The sequence below is a fragment of the Anguilla rostrata genome, chromosome 6 (genome assembly GCF_018555375.3).
Source record: "Anguilla rostrata isolate EN2019 chromosome 6, ASM1855537v3, whole genome shotgun sequence".
NCBI classification, from domain to species: Eukaryota; Metazoa; Chordata; class Actinopteri; order Anguilliformes; family Anguillidae; genus Anguilla; species Anguilla rostrata.
In genome coordinates this window covers 24,386,826-24,403,722 of record NC_057938.1, presented here as the reverse complement: position 1 = coordinate 24,403,722, position 16,897 = coordinate 24,386,826, and the positions used below count along the sequence as shown (strand labels likewise).

At 41.6% G+C, this 16,897-nt stretch overlaps 2 protein-coding genes across 3 annotated transcripts; one reads left to right on the top strand and one right to left on the bottom strand.

The window, feature by feature from the left end:
* Nucleotides 1–2,126: 2,126 nt before the first annotated feature.
* ngs (notochord granular surface) lies at nt 2,127–6,940 on the top strand. Of its 2 annotated transcripts, none has more exons than XM_064339142.1 (11): nt 2,127–2,398; nt 3,148–3,307; nt 3,838–3,987; nt 4,122–4,241; nt 4,341–4,436; nt 4,530–4,664; nt 4,823–4,933; nt 5,226–5,336; nt 5,498–5,622; nt 5,930–6,427; nt 6,649–6,940. In XM_064339142.1, the coding sequence occupies exons 1-11, from the start codon at nt 2,187–2,189 to the stop codon at nt 6,650–6,652; spliced, it is 1,722 nt and encodes a 573-aa protein (XP_064195212.1). In that variant the 5' UTR covers nt 2,127–2,186; the 3' UTR covers nt 6,653–6,940. The 2 variants fall into 2 exon arrangements, with proteins under 2 accessions (XP_064195212.1, XP_064195211.1); XM_064339141.1 differs by having other exon boundaries at nt 6,644–6,940.
* Nucleotides 6,941–8,319: 1,379 nt separating this feature from the next.
* Nucleotides 8,320–16,490, bottom strand: pgm3 (phosphoglucomutase 3). The gene is made up of 13 exons (XM_064339144.1): nt 16,385–16,490; nt 15,405–15,613; nt 14,973–15,157; nt 14,734–14,801; nt 13,797–13,930; nt 13,380–13,575; nt 11,854–12,011; nt 10,934–11,017; nt 10,648–10,746; nt 10,204–10,323; nt 9,972–10,094; nt 9,698–9,871; nt 8,320–9,430 (listed from the first exon to the last, which is right to left on the bottom strand). The coding sequence occupies exons 2-13, from the start codon at nt 15,609–15,611 to the stop codon at nt 9,341–9,343; spliced, it is 1,638 nt and encodes a 545-aa protein (XP_064195214.1). The 5' UTR covers nt 15,612–15,613; nt 16,385–16,490; the 3' UTR covers nt 8,320–9,340.
* Nucleotides 16,491–16,897: the final 407 nt, after the last annotated feature.

The window sequence follows — 16,897 nt, the reverse complement described above, 5'->3', positions numbered from 1 at the left end:
TATGTTTTTAAAAATCTGCTTATGGGTGTGAGAAGACATGTTTGGAGGGTGAGGCCGATGTACTGTATATTCCCCTTTGTCATATACTGTGGTTAGATAAATGTGTTAAGGATAGGTTCATTTGTTGACATATATTTCCTATGGGAAATGGAACCTTAGATTGACCTGAGATTAGACTATCCAGTGACAAGGCCCAGTGAGGAGGCCAGCCTGTGCTAGCCATTTTGAAGTTGACTGGCCCTCTGAAACTTCTAGAAATATCTATAATATCCTTCTCAGCACATAAAAGCAGTCTGCCCCAAATAAAAACATTCATTAAACATACATATTATCAAACCTCTACTTAAAGTGAACTATCTCTTTAAGGCTATATTCCCTTTCTAAGTATTCACCAGTACCAGAAAGCACATTTACATATTAGCGGTCAATCCTGGCTGTACTGCTGAGGAGATACTATTTATAATCATATTCAGAATTTTATAAACATTTATGCCATTGAAACCACAGATTTGTAAATACAGTTAGTTCTATCATTTGTAGAGACATAGCCTTCCTTTGTCATAATTATCCTTGTCAAAATTAGTAAGTGTCCCAAATGAACTGCAGAACCTTTATGATTTCTGTGTGATTTCATTTGTTTTCAGGAACAGTATGATATAAATATGTATTGCCAATTGATACATTTGATGGAAAATAGCTAATTTAAAATACAACATACTGAAATATGATAAGAAAAAAAAAATCATAGTGAATAAATATTGGTTAAACATGTTTCTGAATGATTTTCTTTTTATGCAATGCCACTTAATAATTTTAAATAATTTGTTACTTTATCTGCAATTTTGGAAAATAAATATTGTAGGTGGTTGGGACTTTCCTGTAGGGTTTTTACAAGATCATTTCCTTGGTATATCACAGCTCTCTATAGCCAGCATGCGGCAGTGAAACATGAATCACTCTAGTTAGCATGTGGACGAGAGAAATGTATTCTAAAGATTGACTGCTTGTGCAAGTGAACCAAATGGAGTACAATACAATGGCTCTTCAAACTGATGATGTCAACACAAATTTACAGAAATATTTCCAAATGAAAAAATTTAAATAGCATGTGTAGGCCTGCATATTTTACAAATATATAAATATGCAAGTTGCTTATTAGGTGCATTGTATCTTGTACTTCATAGTACAACTTATGGTTAACATAATTTGCATTCATTTACATGAGGATAGCAAATACATGTATTACAGTTACATAAACATAAATATTCTTCACAAAATTATGTTTATGAATATTATTTTTTTGTTGGATATATTTCCTATGGCACATTGAACCTTCAATCACTGTGCTCGACCAATGAAAATTAATATGTCCACAAGTCCACGGACTGCACTGTTTCCCCTTTGACTATGTGCATTCAGATCTCCCTTGTTCTTGTACATATTTTTTTATAAAATTACAGCAATGTACAATGTAAAATAAAAGGAGTAGCAGACTGGAATATATGGGACATAGGTTCCGTGTGAACAGATAAAAGAGAGAAAATGTGGATACTTTTTGAATGCCTAAGTATAGAAGTGCACACGTTTGTGTATGTGGGTATAAAGGGGATTTTGGATGAATGCATATGTAAAAGCATACTGGGTGACTGATCTACAGTAAAAATTGAAAAATGTATTTAATCCTTTCATACATTATCTGCACACACACACACACAAACACATACATATATACATATATTTAAAAACATATATTAGTAGATAATGAAGCACCTTTAAATATGCACTGTGCAATGCAAAATACAACATTTGTTTTGTCAGCTGTACCATGCTTCTTTCTCCTGACAAATCATTTATGAAAATCAATGTTTTATCATCGCACAAAAATTCTTGGTGCAGCAGTATTTCCACTTAGCACCTAGCATGAAACGCTTAGCATTTTTCAGTCCATCATCTCCACTGTACTCAAGGCCTTCAGCTATTCACATAACTTTGACAGATTTTTTATAGGGAGGGTCAGCCTCCTTTTGTGTGGAGGTTCAAGATTCCAGAGCTGATGGTCCATGTGCTTGCTGGAGGAGAGGGGTATAAAAGGCCAGCCAGTCCAGGGAGCAGTCAGACCAGAGCTCAAGCTCAGGGGTGTGAACATCTCCAGACAGCAGCCGGAAAGGACGAGAGCAACTGCCACCATGAGTCGCAGCCCAGAGAGGATGTCTTCGTACCGCCGCCATTTCGAAGACGGCATGACTTCGTCCTTCCAGGTGCGGGTGTCCAGCCCCTCGCCCCCCCGCGTTCGCCACCGCTCTGCCAGCTACAGCCGCAGTGCCGTGGCAACCACCATGCGAGCTGATAGCATGGGCAGGAGAACCTTCTCTGGCACCCGCAGATCGCACCTTACCAGGTAGGTCACTATAACTCTTCCCGGCCACAACTATCGATGGCTTCTGTGGTCCTGATTCAACTATCCTGCATTTACAATAAGACATATAAAGAGACATATTTGCTTTATCTTACTTTCAATTTAAGAAAAGGTCTTCCAAAGTACAACAAATTCCCAAAAAACAAACCACCATGTGGCTTTCTCTTTCTTTTTTATAATCTGACCACCATCAGCCAAGTCACTGGGTGTGTGCCCTCTCTTTTGGCATGTGCCAGTACCCAGGAATTTCTCTGAGGAAGCTATGTGTTCAGCCAACTACTGCTCTCATATTATTCACTTTGTGGGTAAAAACGAATACAGTTGTTGGTAACAGTGCTGAAGAGGGTACAACCCCCATACTTTAATCAGCCTAACTAAATTGTCCAGCAAAGACTGTTCACATTGTTAGCTAAGATAATACCATCTTGACCATATTATTTTTTTCCTTTGTTGAAACATATCTCTTTCTTGGTTAACAGCTGAACTATTGGATTTGGCAAAAATAGTCATTGTCAGTAGACCCATAATAGACCCATAGTCAATGTTGTATTGTAGGTATATACCATTTGTTCAGGCCATATTATAAAGATTCATAAACAAATCATTTTGCATATTGACATAACTTTTAATCATTGGCTTCAATGAACATAATCTAATCTGAATTGAAAATGTTTTGGTGCTGGGAAGGAGCACTCATAGAGCATAATGGGGTTCATCAACTGTCTTTCTAGTGCCCGCAGCATGGGGGCGCTGTGTCTGGGTGTTGGAATGGGAGCCACACTGGATCTGGATGCAGCGGCTGCAGAGAATCAGGCCTTCCTCAGCACGCGGACCACTGAGCGCCAGGAGATGGTGGTGCTTAACGACAGGCTGGCTGCCTACATCGAGAAGGCAAGGCTTTTTTTTCCATCATATCCTCCCCACCTTTCCACCCTTTTCTCCCAACCTAGTCACATTCCCCATTATGGTTGAATGTAATCATAATCACAGCATTAAATTGTAATAATAATTTAATAATAAATTGGATTTAATAATAATTACAGCATTACCATGTACACAAGTTGAGACAAATAATAAAATGCTATCAACTTGTGTACAATGCTAGAATACTGTATGAAAGTAATTGTATGGCACTTTTCATTCTTTGAAATATTGAGGCTATTGAACAGGTATCTGCATTGCATTGGGACTGTTTTGGGCATCTCAAAGAGTCATCAGTCTCACTGTTGTTTTCTTAAAAGGTCATATGGTTTGCATTTATTGTGGTGTTTAATAGATTTCGAACAAGAATTAACTACATATAATGTGCCCAGCACTTCTGGAAAATGGACTGCTTTTAACTTTCTGAGCAGTCAAAGTGGCAAGCTACGTCTTATCGGTGCCAAAGGCCACTCACCATCTGTTTCCCTGCTCCTCGAAAGGTGCGGACACTTGAGCAGCAGAACAAGCTGCTGGAGACAGAGATTGCAGCCCTGCAGAATCGTTATGTGAAGCCCTCAGGCCTGCGAATGCTTTATGAGGAACAGCTGAGGGAGCTGAAGAGGATTGCTGATCAGATGCTAGTACAGCGGGTGAGGAGACTTTATCCCACGTCCCCCATGGCTTGGAAAGAGACATGAGCTGCACATATTTGACTTGCGTCTCATCCTTTCTGAGTAGGACTAGAGCATCATCATTAACCAGAAAGTCCTTCTTTCTGTTATAGAATATAGCTATTGCTGCAAAAGAGGCCATGGCGGCTCAACTAGAAATGCTGAAAGCCAAATACGAGGAAGCGGTGGAGGCCAGGAAGAAGGCCGAGCAGGAGATCGAAGCCTTCCGCCCAGTGAGCACAGTTGTTCAGCTGACCACAATATCACTGTGTACAAAAGATGCTTTTTGAAATTCTAACATCTTTTTTTTTTGCCTGGCTGGCGGTATTCAGGATGTTGATGCGGCCACCTCTGCACGCATTGCCCTTGAGAAGCAACTGGAAAACCTTGAAGCCGAACTGCTCTTCCTCCAGAGGGTTCAGAAAGAGGTATATTAGTCTTCCTCAACTGAATGTAGCCATCTTGTGCCAATGTCTGTACCATCACTTTTTAAAAATGTCTGACTTCCTTCCCCTATCCAGGAAATCGAGGAGCTGATGAAGCAGATTTACGGTGCGGTTGCTAAGACTGAGGTGTCCTTCGCCCTCCCTGACCTCGCTGCTGCTCTCAAACTAATACAGTCCCAGTATGATGAGATTGCTGCCAAGAATTTACAGGTAACCCATAGTGTTTTCCATATGGAACAAAACAATGAAAATGCAGTAAAATGCACAACGGGGTAAGCTGGCGTTGTTGGTGGGTCTGTGCACTGTATTGGAAATGAATCCTTATCTACACTGCTGCTTCTGACATATATTGATGCCTCTTTTTTCAGGAAATGGATGCTTGGTATAAAACGAAATTTGAGGACTTGAGCAACGCCTCAACAAAACACGTGGAAAGAGTTCGAAGTGTCAGAGAAGAAATGGCAACCTGTAAGAAAGATGTAGGTATCATGCATCTTTTTTTGTTGTGATGCTCTAATCTGTTGCATTGTCATGACGATGAAGACATCATTTTGAACCTGTCCTGACTTTCAAGCTGGTTAATTGCTGGGCCCTTCTGCTCAAGAATTGAATTGTGTGATAGCTGGCTGGGCACGCAGGGACTTGATGTTGGCCTTCCAGCTGTGCACTGAAGAAATTTAACCCCAAGCCAAGCCATTTACTTCATGTCTTAGTCAACAGCATAAAACATGCAATAACTGATTTTATTCAATTGCTTTTTTGTGACTGCAGATTCAGAGCAAAGAGCGAGAACTGGATGCGCTGAAGACCAGAAACGAGACGCTGGAGATACAGATCCGTGAGGCACTGGAAAAATACAAGAAGGAGGAAGAGGATCTTAAGGTAAACAGTATAGAAATAATCAGAAGTAATCAATAGGCAGATGAAGGCACAGATCTAATTCTTTGACCTCTGCAGGCCCTGCTGCTTTATGGGCAGACAAACCAAAACTGCTATGTCAGGACACTTTAATTTGTGTGAAACTATCGGCTTCTTTCATTCAGGCAAGGATCGAGGCTCTTACTGTTGAGCTGAAATCCATCAAGGGGAAAATTGCACTCCACCTCCGTGAATATCAAGACTTACTGAACATCAAGATGGCCCTTGAGATTGAAATCACCACATACAGGTAATGGGTCCATGGACACAGTATTTCAGGTCACTATTGAGCTGTGTCCTGGAGGAAACTGTTTTTAAATGTCTGACTCCACAGGTTATAAATATATCTAGAGTATCAGTGGATAGTCATGCATCATCACGTCCTATTAAAATGTGCAAAAAATAATACTGCACCCACTGCAGAGTGAACTAAAATGATTACAGGTTTTCCTTTGGTTAAAAGCTTGTTTTTAGTTGGCTCACTGGTGATTCTTGATTGTTGGTTTAAAGCTTGTGTCCAGTTGGCTCACAGGTGATCTTTGGTGCTTGTTTGACAGGAAACTGATTGAGGGGGAGGACTTGAGGCTGAGCAGCATGGTCCGGAACCTGTCCCTCATGAGCAGCAGTATGAGCGCCACATCCGCTATGAGCGCCACGGCAACGATGAGTACCGCATCAGCCATGAGCGCCGCATCAGCCATGAACTCCATGGCGGCAGGGAGCTCCATGGCGATGAGGAGCTCCATGGCGTCAGACAGCTCCGTGGTGGCAGGGAGCTCCACGGTGGCTGGGAACTCCACAGTGGCTGCTAGCACCACAGCGGCAGAGAGCTCCACAGCAACAGCGAGCTCCGCAGAGGCAGTGAATGGGGGCCTGGGAGGCGGCCTGGGCGGGGGCGTGGAGAGCGACCTGGGCGGGGGCCTGGAGAGTACTCTGGGTGGGAACCCGGGGAACGGCACTGAGGGCAGCACCCTAGATAGCCAGCTGGAAGCCACTGAGAGCATTTCCTCCGAACAAGCAGTGGAGATGACTGAGAGGAAAACTGTACTCATCAGGTAACAGCCATTTTGTAAAATGCAGACTAAAGGAAACTCATAAATAACCTATATTATTATTGTTATTCTTCTTCTTCTTATTATTATTATTATTATCAGTCATTGTAAAATGGTGTGATATTATTGTTACATTCTAAAGCAGTATAACTCGTAAGATATTACTTAGTGCAGCTGATGGATTCTGCTAAAGCCATGAAATTTTTGTTTTTATCGTAGAACAGTTAAGACAGATGATGACACTACGCACAGCGACACCCAGGAGCGAACGATCATCATTTCTGGTGCCGCTGATGAAACAGAAGACGATTAGAGCAGGAAGACCACACGGCCACTCGCCTTAAACCCCCTAGAGCTTAGCACTGATGGTCCTAACCTGGTCCTTCGCCCAGACTGTTGAATTGGCTGACAGTTGGGATTGTTCTCCCAAAGTAGCACCTGTCTTTTCTCTTAAGCATTGAAATTCCTGTGTGTCTTACATTGCCCTGATTCCTGCAAATAAATAACACAGCATCATATTGTTGTTTCCTGCAATTCATTGAAACTTCAATACAATTCAAAATGACCTATCTCCAGTAAATATGGATACATAACACTACTGTGGAGTGACTGAACATGGTATCAAAATATTTAGAGAGCTAAGGTGACTAAAACATCCGCCTTAATTCAAGCAAGATATGTACAACCATGCACATCATGACATCAACATCAACCATTGTACAGTTAAGTAGTACAATACAATGATTACAACTATCTTACAGTGAGTTAAATCAACATCACAGCAAACACAGTAAAATATCAAAGTGTACACTAGCAAACAGCACTGTTAAGCAAGATGTCTACTTCCTGAATATGTGCACAAGTACACAAGCAGACATATTGATGGCCAAAATTCCATGCACCATTTTAAGCAATGCTAGTATTGCACATTGCATTACACTACATTGTGGTGTAATACTCATAGCACACAAAACTTTGACAAATGCATATGGATAGATGTGCGCGAAAAACTGTAGAGCATTATTAATTGCTAATTCAACTCTACGTAACATGTAAAACCCCCATCTGATGAAATGTACCTTCTACATGTTCGTAAACGGATGAAATTCAGCCCTTGACGGATGGTGAGGTTGTGAAATAGGAAGCAGAATGACTACTAAGGCTAAATTCCTTTTCAGTTCACTTCAACTGCCATAACTCCCATGGCTCTGAATCACATGACTATATGCCTGCACCAGCTGTGCCAGAAGTATAGTACTCCCGTCCAATGGCTGGTCAGCTCAGCAGCTGGACTTGCAGAGTGCAAAGAAGCAGCAGCTGGCTACACGCCCTTCACAGGATGTGTACAGTAATCTGCTAGCATGTGCTCTCCTGAATCGCTACACGCCCCTCACAGGATGTGCACAGTAATCTGCTAGCCTGCGCTCTCCTGAATCGATACACGCCCCTCACAGGATGTGCACAGTAATCTGCTAGCCTGCGCTCTCCTGAATCGATACACGCCCCTCACAGGATGTGCACAGTAATCTGCTAGCCTGCGCTCTCCTGAATCGATACACGCCCTCACAGGATGTGCACAGTAATCTGCTAGCCTGCGCTCTCCTGAATCGATACACGCCCTTCACAGGATGTGCACAGTAATCTGCAAGCCTGCACTCTCCTGAATCGATACACGCCCCTCACAGGATGTGCACAGCAATCTGCTGGCCTGCGCTCTCTTGAATCGTGGATGACGCCAAAGTAATTGGAAAGGCTTATAAATGCATTTGGGTATTCCAAATTGTGTGAGCAGGATGAAAAATGTAAAAAAATAAATCCATCATTCCGGTTAGTATCAAAGCAAATTGTACAGTTGCACAGATAACAGCAACATGTGAAGTTACAAAACACAAATATATTTTAAACAAGGGTCTTTATTTTCTCATGAAACTAAACATAGCAGCAGAGGTTTACAATGAACAGCTGTTTAGGGCACATTAATCTGATTGGATGGACAGTCACAATAGGAACTATTGTGGGCATTCTGATTTAGATGACATAATTTGTTGGCATGTTTCAAGAAAAAAAAAAAAAAAAAAAACATACATTCTTAGAAAATAATTAGTACATTGTTATTTCCCTATCAAAATGGCAGTATGTAAAAAAATGGTAGTATGTAATAATTGGATACATTAGGTTAGTGTCAGTTCCTTCCTGGTCTTACTCATGAACACACAAATAGTCCTTTGGTGTGTGTGACCCAGCATTAATTCATGAGAGTTGAAAAATTAGTATTTTCATGAATTACATACACTTGAGACAATATAAAGAATTTGGTGCAAAATATAAAAAATGGTAGAAAGTGCTAACACAGTGATTAACAAAGTGATATTTCACTTCACTGGAGTTTTTTTTTTCCAGTTTAAGTCTATGTTTTCAATTGGTCTAGACAAGTGCAAACACAAACTCTTGAGTACAGCACACCAACCATTTTTGATCTGAAAGGTCATTGGAACCTTCTTTATCTAAAATATGCCCCATTGCACACTAAACCTAGGCCAATCGAAAAACCACACTCCGAAACTAAAATTATAACCAAAGAAACTCAAGAAAGTGATATCCCCATTTAACCTCTAAATTTAAGGGAATGAGCGTCAAGTGTTGAGAGGTCGCAAGACAGACAGCACAAAAGGAAGACCTTGGATATGCATTTGATTTTAAGGTCAAGGATATAGATAGAACAGGAGACTCACATTCCAAAGAGACAGCAGATATGAACATGAAAGCCATTCACATTCCAAAAAGAAGATAAACATGATAGAGTTTGAACCTGATTGCATAGACAGTGTACAGCACCACTGAAATGCATTGTGAGAATGTGTGTTGACTGTGTGTGTGTGTGTGTGTGTGTGTGTGTGCATCTGTGTGAGATGAATATCAATGAAACGGTTTTGGCTCCTCTCCCACTCCCCCAGCAAGTTTGTACACGGCAACGCTTACTTCATGAGCCAATGTGTCAGCATTCTCCTGGAAAACACACACACACACAAGAAGCTATTAGCATGAATCACTCACTGGCTTTGCTTTACACACAGCTCCTCACCAATGTCAGTCTAGTCCTTGCTCACCGTGTGTAAGCTAATATGCGTTTTATCTGTCACAGCACTGACAGCTTTGCCACCTGTGAGTTGCATTATGATCATCATTTCAGTAACCTTCAGTACTATTTCATTTGCCTGCATGTTGTCCTAGGCCAAGTGTGCGTAGCAGAATTTACCTGCATGGCGTGCTTACCTGAGTGTCAGCTTCAGCGTACACTCGGACCACGTCTTCTGTGCCCGAAGGTCGGACAAACGCTCTGGACTTCTGGTACTTTTTCACCAGCGTGTCGATGGCCTCCTGCAGTCCCGCCGGGCAGACCGCTCGCCTCTCTGCATCTGTCGTTTCGATCACCCTTCGATCCGCCACCTAGCGCGCATCCCAGCATTCACCATTAAAGCCCCGCCGTTGTGGCCAGACGCATGTCAGTCGACGCACACATACATACATACGTTCATAAATGGCGCACCTTCACTTTGAGCTGTCTGTTAGGCAGGTCGGTGTAAATGGCGTCCCACTGCTGTACGGTCATGCCCCGGATGGCCAGCACGGCCTCGATAAGGAGCATATCTGAGATGGCGTCACCCACCGTCTGTTGAGGAAAGAGAGCCATCGTTAGCATTATCCACAGAGACACATGATGCAGACACTTCCATGGCTTATGATGATAGTGGGCGAGCGATGATGTCACAGTGTCTGGCCTGGTTAATGAGGTTGACAGTGTTCTCCAGGAGGACTGCAGCACTCTTCTTCTCATCATTAGTGTTCGGGTCTGCAGTAAGTTGCTGGATCCTCTCCTCAGCTGCCTTACTGAACAGAACCTGCACAGAGAGGCAGGACAGGTACAAACAGGACAGGACTTTTATATGGGACAAAACCATGATACTGTTACTAAACAGGGCTGTAGAAAGATTTTCTGCTCACTGTAGCCATTTTTATGAACTTGTGTTAGGGGAGTGTATGCGTAATTATGTGTGCATGTGTGTGTGTGTGTGTGTTTGTACATGCATGTGTGTGTGTCTGTCTGTATGTGTATGTGTGTGTGTGCATGTGTGTACATGTATGCAAGAGTATATGTGTGTGTTTGTTTGTGCGTGAAGAAGTGAAAGGTTATAGGTGTCCTGTAGCTCTGTTGGCAGACTCACTGTGCCGTGTCCGTTGGCCTCAAAGTACACGCCGATGTCAAACTGCTGTGCAGCGTGGTGCAGATGCTTCACTCCCGTCTTTTCACAGCGAACTGTAACCTGGGGTCGAGGTTCAGAGGTCAACAGAGGTTTTCCTTTACCCACTTCACCAAAGTTAAACGGCGTTGATAGATTACAGAAACGACTGAAATGCACGTAGATAGGCAGCAGGTGTGCAGAGCATGGTGCGTTTTCCTGAGACGCAGGCAGACTGATAGCATGTGAGCAGAGCACGGTGTTAGCCCACCTTCATGGTCTCCTCCAGGAACCGCGTGGAGCTACCGTTAGCATACGCCGTCTGCACCACAGCCACCTGCAGGTCTAACCCGGCCTGGAGAAACCACGCAGACACAAACACAAACAGTCTGAGTGACCACACCCCTTTTTAGCTTTCAAATACATGATAGCTCCTTGTGTCTTATGAAATTTCACATCATTTGAAGCCTCATTTCAGTTTTACCAGTAACTCAAAGCCTATAAACCAAAAATAAAAAGCAATACTGAGGAAGCCGAATGCTTGGTGACTCCAATCATCAGCAGTGCTGAGTGACCGACCAAACTTTTTGTTCTTCTTAACAGAGAAATTCCTACTTAATTGAAATTTAGTTCAATTATTTAAATTATTTTGACTGCACCATTCAATTATTTTGGAGAGAAATAGATGCACATTTGTTAGTACAGTGAATTTATCTACTTTAAAACACGTTTTTAAAAAGCTGTCAAAGGTAATGTGTTAACAAGCGTGAAACACGTAAAATGTCTTTTTATGCAATTACCACCACAAGCACGTTATTCATTTTATTAATGTTCTCAGCACCATAGCAGATATCTTTCCATGGGAAGAACTTAACTCATTTTCATAATTACATGACATGCATTTTTCCTAAGCCAGTAGCTTCCATCACTTTTTAAACTATTTATCATTACTGGTAAGTGTATGTATCATATTGCCGTATTAAATTAATCATATTGTAGTTGTATTAAATTAGAAACTAACAATAAATAATTTATCGACATTCTAGTAATTGCCAGTGCAAGCTCAGTGGCTTACTGCCTCCTTTGGTTGAATGCTATTGCACTAAGGAAAAAAAAGAATAGCAAAAGTATTCCTCGGTCAAACTGGATGAAGACGTGATTGTGCAGGGGGGACATGTGGTTGTGCCTTACTTGAGTGAGCAGCTCTTTCAGATACATGCTGATCAAAGTGGCAATTTTGTCTCCATCTAGTAGGTGGAACCTCCCGGCTGAGTCGATGAAGTAATAAACAATTCTGTCAGCATCCCCGTCAAAGGAGCAGCATCTTTCACCCGCGCTCATCTTAATGCCTGAGATAGGGACAGAGAAAGGAAGGGAACGAGTGAGACAGTGTGAGTGTGAGAGAGAGAGAGAGAGTGAGAGAGGAAGGAAGCAAGCGAGTCAAGGTGAGAGAGAGAGAGAGAGAGAGAGAAGGGAAAATGAAACAGAGGAAGGGAGATGAAGAGGGGTAATATGAATTTACTTAATTAGAAATGCAATCAAAGATCTAAACATATGCTTCTTCATCATTATGCACAAGAACGGTTTTCCTTGAAGGAGCCATAAATGACAACAAAAGTTTCATATTAAAAAGCAATATGACCCCACAAACCAGTAGTCTTCTCTGAAAAAGAATAATCTTTCCACATAGACCTTTCCCATCCAAATCCAAGCAATTAATTATTATTATAGTTATGGAATATATTCCAAGAAAAAAAGATAACACTGCCATTACAATCAATATTGATTTTGTTCATTTTGTTTCTTTTTGTAAGATACCTCTAAAAGGTAGGTACACATCAGTTTATGGCTGACAGGTTCATACTAGTCTAGCACTCCCTATTGTTAGATACCTGTGCATACGTGATCACAAAATAACAGAATGCACTCTGATCATGACTTACAGTAGGTGTGTGCTGTCAGTTAATTATTCACACTGATTACCTATCTGTGCCTTCACATGTGATAAAGTCCTGTCCTACCCATTTTATAGCATTAAATAGTATTTTTGGAGAATAATCCATTACTTAGAAAGAAACTAAATACAAATATCAGAAAATATTCAAAAAATAAACATTAAATACTTTTTGTAATTAATTGAGGAAATCTCATTGCCAATTCCATAAAGTAATTATAGATCTAAAAAAGTAAGCATAAAATACGTATTTTAAGGACAATTATGCATATTTAAATATTCATAAAGTACAGCAGAATCTCAGATTCTAAAAATGGAATATTCTGGAAGTGAAGTCAAAATTCTGCAGTTTTATTTTGAATAATTTATTGGAATAGAATGGCCTTATTTTCTTTAAAAGGATGTTATTTGTAGATAAATTATTTGAATAGGTTCATAACAGCCTCTTGCCCAATGCATGCTGGGATAGGCTCCAGCACCCCTCACAACCCTGCCCAGGATAAGTGGGTATAGATAATGGATGAATGGAGGGATGGATGGTTCATAACCAGTAACCAAATAAGCCACAAGCTAGACGCTAGACCTCAGAACATTATACATTTTTTTCTAGTCAGCAATGATATGATGGAGCATAATAATACCTTAATATTGTAAAAATAAATATTTGTTTGGGTCAATATATTTGTTTGAACGTTTTAAGAATTTACAAGAGGTGTTACAAAAAAATAAAAATAAAATATTTTGCGTCTAAGTCCAGTCCTACCTTCAGGAGGTTTCTGCTGGACTTTGACATAGTCGGCTCCGCACTGGAAGTTGAGCTTCCCCTGGCTACCGTCGTTATGAAGAGAGATCTGCAGCTCCTTCTGGAGGAAATGCTCCATCTCCCGCATTTTCAGAGCGCCGATCCCGTTAGCCCCGTCAACCAAGAGGTGCTTCTGGTCATCTGTGCGGTTTGAGGCCTGTGGGCATGGATATGCGAACACAACACTGAATTATGCTAATGCCCCTGCTGACCTGAGACCTGTTCTTATCAATCTTTACATTGACCCTCGTCATTTTTTTTTTTTTGTTAAACCTGCGTTCAAAAATATGCACATAGCATTTACAGCCCAATTGAGAGACTACAGCAGTCTTAGACACATTGTGTATATTGCCCCCTGGTGGCGGAGGGTAGTCTTACATGCTTAGTCAGCTGAATGAAAGCCCGGGACAGTTTCTTGTAGTAGCCTTCCACGGTGGCATTGCCATAGCGATTCTGCGTGTTCTTACAGCACACCATAAAATGCAGCTGCGGTGTGGTCAGGAGTCCATAGTCTAAGAAAAATAAACAGGCCATGATTCATGAGGAGAAACTGCCTGGCTGGTCTTTCCTGGTAGCACAAGAAATGGCTGCTCCAGTCTACAGGCAAAGCCAGTTAACCCATCCAAAGCATTCTCAAATCCAAGATACACAAGAAGGGTAAATAGGACAGCACTGCACAACCCTGACTTGTATGTCCATGTTAATTACAGTCCATTTGTAATAATAGTGCATCTGTAATCTGGGCAGTACAGAGTTTACATAGCTAGCAGAGTAATGACAGAGTTAGCACAGTGAGGGTTTTTTCACACTTGGTTCATTTCAGCCTCTCAGACTGATAACTCAGCATTTTTGTGAACCCTCTGAAATTAACCAAACTCAGACCACCTCCGAAGGTGGTCTCAACATGGTTTTTTTCCGGTTCTTTTCTAGGTTCACTTAATTTGTGCATTTTTAACACAAAGCAGGTCCGAGTCCACTTCGCGTTTTGCCGTACACTTGTACACAATAGCTTGAGACTCGCCATACATTAATTCTTTGCAGCTGCAGTGACCTCTGAGCATACTTGGCTGAAAAGAAATAGCAGAATGACTGCTGGTGGTGTTCGGAGGATTTTGTGGTCAGAATGGTTCCCTTTAAAAGAACTGAGTTTGGTTCATTTTAAAAGAACTACATGTGAAAACACCCTAAGCAGAGCAGTGATGGGGTTAGCACAGCTAGCAGAGTAGAATAGTGACCATAGTTAGCGGAGGACAGTTAGCACAGTTAGGACAGTAGAACAGAGTTAGCACAGCTAAATTTGAATGTGTGAACGCACCACAACCATGACCACCCAGAGAGGAGACTCCATCCAAAACAGCCTGGGACAATGTCTCACTGCTGGGCCTGCACAGAGAGGAACAAGGGCCTGGTCACTCCACATTCAGTATAGGGTATCAGCAAGCTACTTCAGAAAATGTCCTGTGATTCTGCATGACCAGTTCCCTCATCTCTCTAGGCCTTGAGGCCCACCCAGCCAGCTGCACTGACAACTTTTTAAGAGTGAAAAGAACTGACCTGGTGTCTTTCCCTATGAACACGCTGGCATCCTGGCTCAAGTTGATTGCCTCCATCTCAATTATGTCATTCAGGGCCATCACCAGGGCCTCCTGCTCAGCATTAGCCAGCCGCGTCGCATGCTCCTCCCACGCCGGGGTCACCATTTCTCCCATGGGGTCAATGAGCTTGACCCCGTTATCCTCCTGTGTTAAATCACACAGTAATTTCAACTCCCGACAGAGCTCTGTACCTACCCAGTAAAAGACTGGTTGTTCTTGAACAGGCCCCTGTAGGTCAGGGGTAGGTGACCTATTCCTGAAAGACGATACCCCCGTTTCAGGAATAAAATACCAGAAACAGATGTGGCCCTTCAGGAATGATGTTCTCCAAGCTTGCTGCAGAAGACCACAGTGTGTAACAGTATGTAAGAGCAGAAGCATGCACACTCACCTCCGGGTTGTGTGAGGCAGTGACCATCACTCCGATTGTAGACTTAGTCTTTTTGGAGCGCAGCGCTGCCAGTAAGCCCATCCTGAACATGATGTGGTCCAACTGTTTTGCATTGGTCCGGAAGCCGGCAGTGCCATACTGCAGAACCAGCCCGACTGGCTTTGGGTGCAGCGCAGAGGACTGGGAAACCTTCTCAAGCAGGGCCATTCCTCAAAGAAGACAATGGACGGTTTTTAATAGAAATATTCTACTTTCATTTACCAATATACTACAAAATACAAGAGTAGTATCACAGAACGCTAGATATTAGTGTTCACAGGTGACTAACTACCTAAAATCCTGGGCATTTAGGCCTTCCATGGCTAGAGAAATTAACGGTGGTAATATTACAACACGCCCAATTTTATAAGCATTAGTCAGGAATCAACATAAAGGGTAACCCACAACAGTATAGAGCAGTTACCTAATTGAGTAAAGATCAATATATTTCACAGCTAATCCAGTGATCACTATGAACTAGAGATTCCAAATAAGCATAGCTAAGCAGAAACATATATTACACATTTCAGCAAGATCACCACATTCGTAAAATGAGGAACATATCCATATCTTGCACCTAAGCATTTAGCTAGTCCTGCCAGATTCTTCAGAACAGACACACCTATCTTAAACCTATCACAGAAAACACTGAATTATGTTGTCAGAGGCTTAAATGCATCGATAACGTATCTTCGTAACACGCTAACCAATTCATTCATTGATTCATGCAGTGAACACGCCAGTTTAGAAACTGTCAACGGGATATCGCCAGCTAGGTTAGTGTTCCACAGATTATCTAGTTATCTGTCTCTCAAGATAAACTAAATTCGTCTCCGAAGTAGGGACGAATAGCATATATAAAGGTAAAATACCCTACACATTGTTCAGACTCGCAGATGCTTTGCTTTCAATTATATATTTAAACCGGTTAATTCACTTACTGCTATCCGAAAATTCACTACACAACCTCTCCGGGGTTCAGTATTGGCGACGTGGCTGAAGTTCCGGGTATGTGACTCCGCCTACCTAAGCCTATTACTGGGCAACCGTACTACCGTAATGTTAATAAACTGTACGCAACACACACATATATATATATATATATATATATGTTATATATATATATATTTTTTTTACCAATGATTCGTACCCCGAATATTTTCTTCAAACAGAAAATTCTGATTGTAAGACACGAATCTAACTTAGCTGTATGATTTAAGCGTGTCGTTAGGCTGCTGCTCACTAGCTAAATAACAGCTTGGACAATTTTCAACATTATTCACTAGTAACCAACTCTGGAAGTGAATAGATTATACATCATATCTATCAGATTTATTTTAGTTCTTGTGCTTCGAAAGACAACGCATTAAAGAAAAAAAGTTAAATAAAAAAGAAATATCATAAATTATTCTAAAAGCCATTAACTCTTGTGCACTACTGCTACATATTCTACT